Below are 1,215 nucleotides of genomic sequence, written 5' to 3' on the forward strand. Positions count from 1 at the left end.
GGGGGGCAGAGAGACGCAAGTGGGGGTAGAGGCAGCCAGACGCAGAGGGGGCCGCCGAGCAGATGCGGAAGCCGGCGGGTCGCAGGCAGAGGAGGCAGCCGCCGCACCCCCCACCCCCGTAGCTGTGACCCCCGCGCCGCCCGGGACTCCTGCCTTCCGGTGGGGGACGCCGCCTAAGCCCGACCCGAGGCGCCCTCGCAGCCGCCTTTGTGCAGAGACCCCGGGCGGGGGAGGGGGCCAAGACAGGCAGGGCCGAGCAGAGGGCGCCCGAGAGCGCGCGGCGCGCCCCCGCCCCCCCGTCTGGCCGCCCCCTTCCTTCCCCGAGCGGCGCGCTCTTTGTTCCCGCCCCGGGGCCGGGGCCAGAGGGGGCGGCGGGCCCGGGGGGCGCGGGGGCTGGGGGCGCGCGGTACCTACGTGTCTTTGTGGAGCAGCGCCAGGCGCTCCTTGGGCACTTTGAGGCGTTGAGACAGCCTCTTGCGCAGCCCCTCCACCGTCTCGTCGGGGGGCACCGACAGCTCGTAGCGGGTGCCCGTCGTGCTGTGGATGGCCAGGCTCATGGGCGCCGTCTCGGCCGCTGGGCCCAGCTCGCAGGCACCGCCGGGGGCACCGCGCCGGCAGCTCCGGGCGCCGCCGGGCTGCGGCTCCATCCCCGGCCCGCGCTGGGGGGCTGGAGTCCGCGGGGCGCCGCCAATTCTTGCCGCGCCTCCGGGCAGGGCGGGGGGGCTCCCCAAACCGGGGTCCTCGGGGCTCCTGAGGGCGGGGGGCAGCGCGCTTTCCCTTCGAGAAAGTCCCAGGAGCGGAAGGCGAATCAAGAATCAAAAATCCGAGTGGCGCTCCGGAGTCGCGTCGGCTCGTCGGGGCACCTTCCTGGGTGGGGACTACACTCTCAGCTCCTTTCAAGGGCGGCGGGCGCGGGAAAGGGTCCCGGAGGAGGGGGGGGCCACTCAGCCGGCCGCGCTCAGGGCCGTCTGCCGCTCGGGCCGAGCTTCCCCGCGCGTCCCCTCCCTTAGCAACAGCCGCCGCCGCCGCCGCCGCAGCCGGAGGATCTGGGGGTGAAAGTAACAGGAAAAAAAAGTTATAATGTATCAACGTCCCGAGGGGCGGGGCCTCCGCCCCCTCCCATTCACTACTTACTCCGCCGGCCCGCGCCGACCAATCAGCGCGTGCTGAACGCCCAGTCGGCCACACGGGCCAGCCAATGGGAGCCCCCGCGGC

At 74.2% G+C, this 1,215-nt stretch overlaps 1 protein-coding gene across 1 annotated transcript in view; it reads right to left on the reverse strand.

Moving 5' to 3' along the window:
* Positions 1-647, reverse strand: part of MIDN (midnolin) — a 5,854-nt gene extending 5,207 nt beyond the window's left edge. The window contains exon 1 of the mRNA XM_007460391.1: positions 415-647. Within this exon, the coding sequence (XP_007460453.1) occupies positions 415-647 (233 nt within the window). The remainder of the gene's footprint in view (positions 1-414) is intronic.
* Between the last annotated feature and the right edge of the window lie 568 nt (positions 648-1,215).

The sequence above is a fragment of the Lipotes vexillifer genome, unplaced genomic scaffold, assembly GCF_000442215.2.
Source record: "Lipotes vexillifer unplaced genomic scaffold, Lipotes_vexillifer_v1.1 scaffold225, whole genome shotgun sequence".
NCBI classification, from domain to species: domain Eukaryota; kingdom Metazoa; phylum Chordata; class Mammalia; order Artiodactyla; family Lipotidae; genus Lipotes; species Lipotes vexillifer.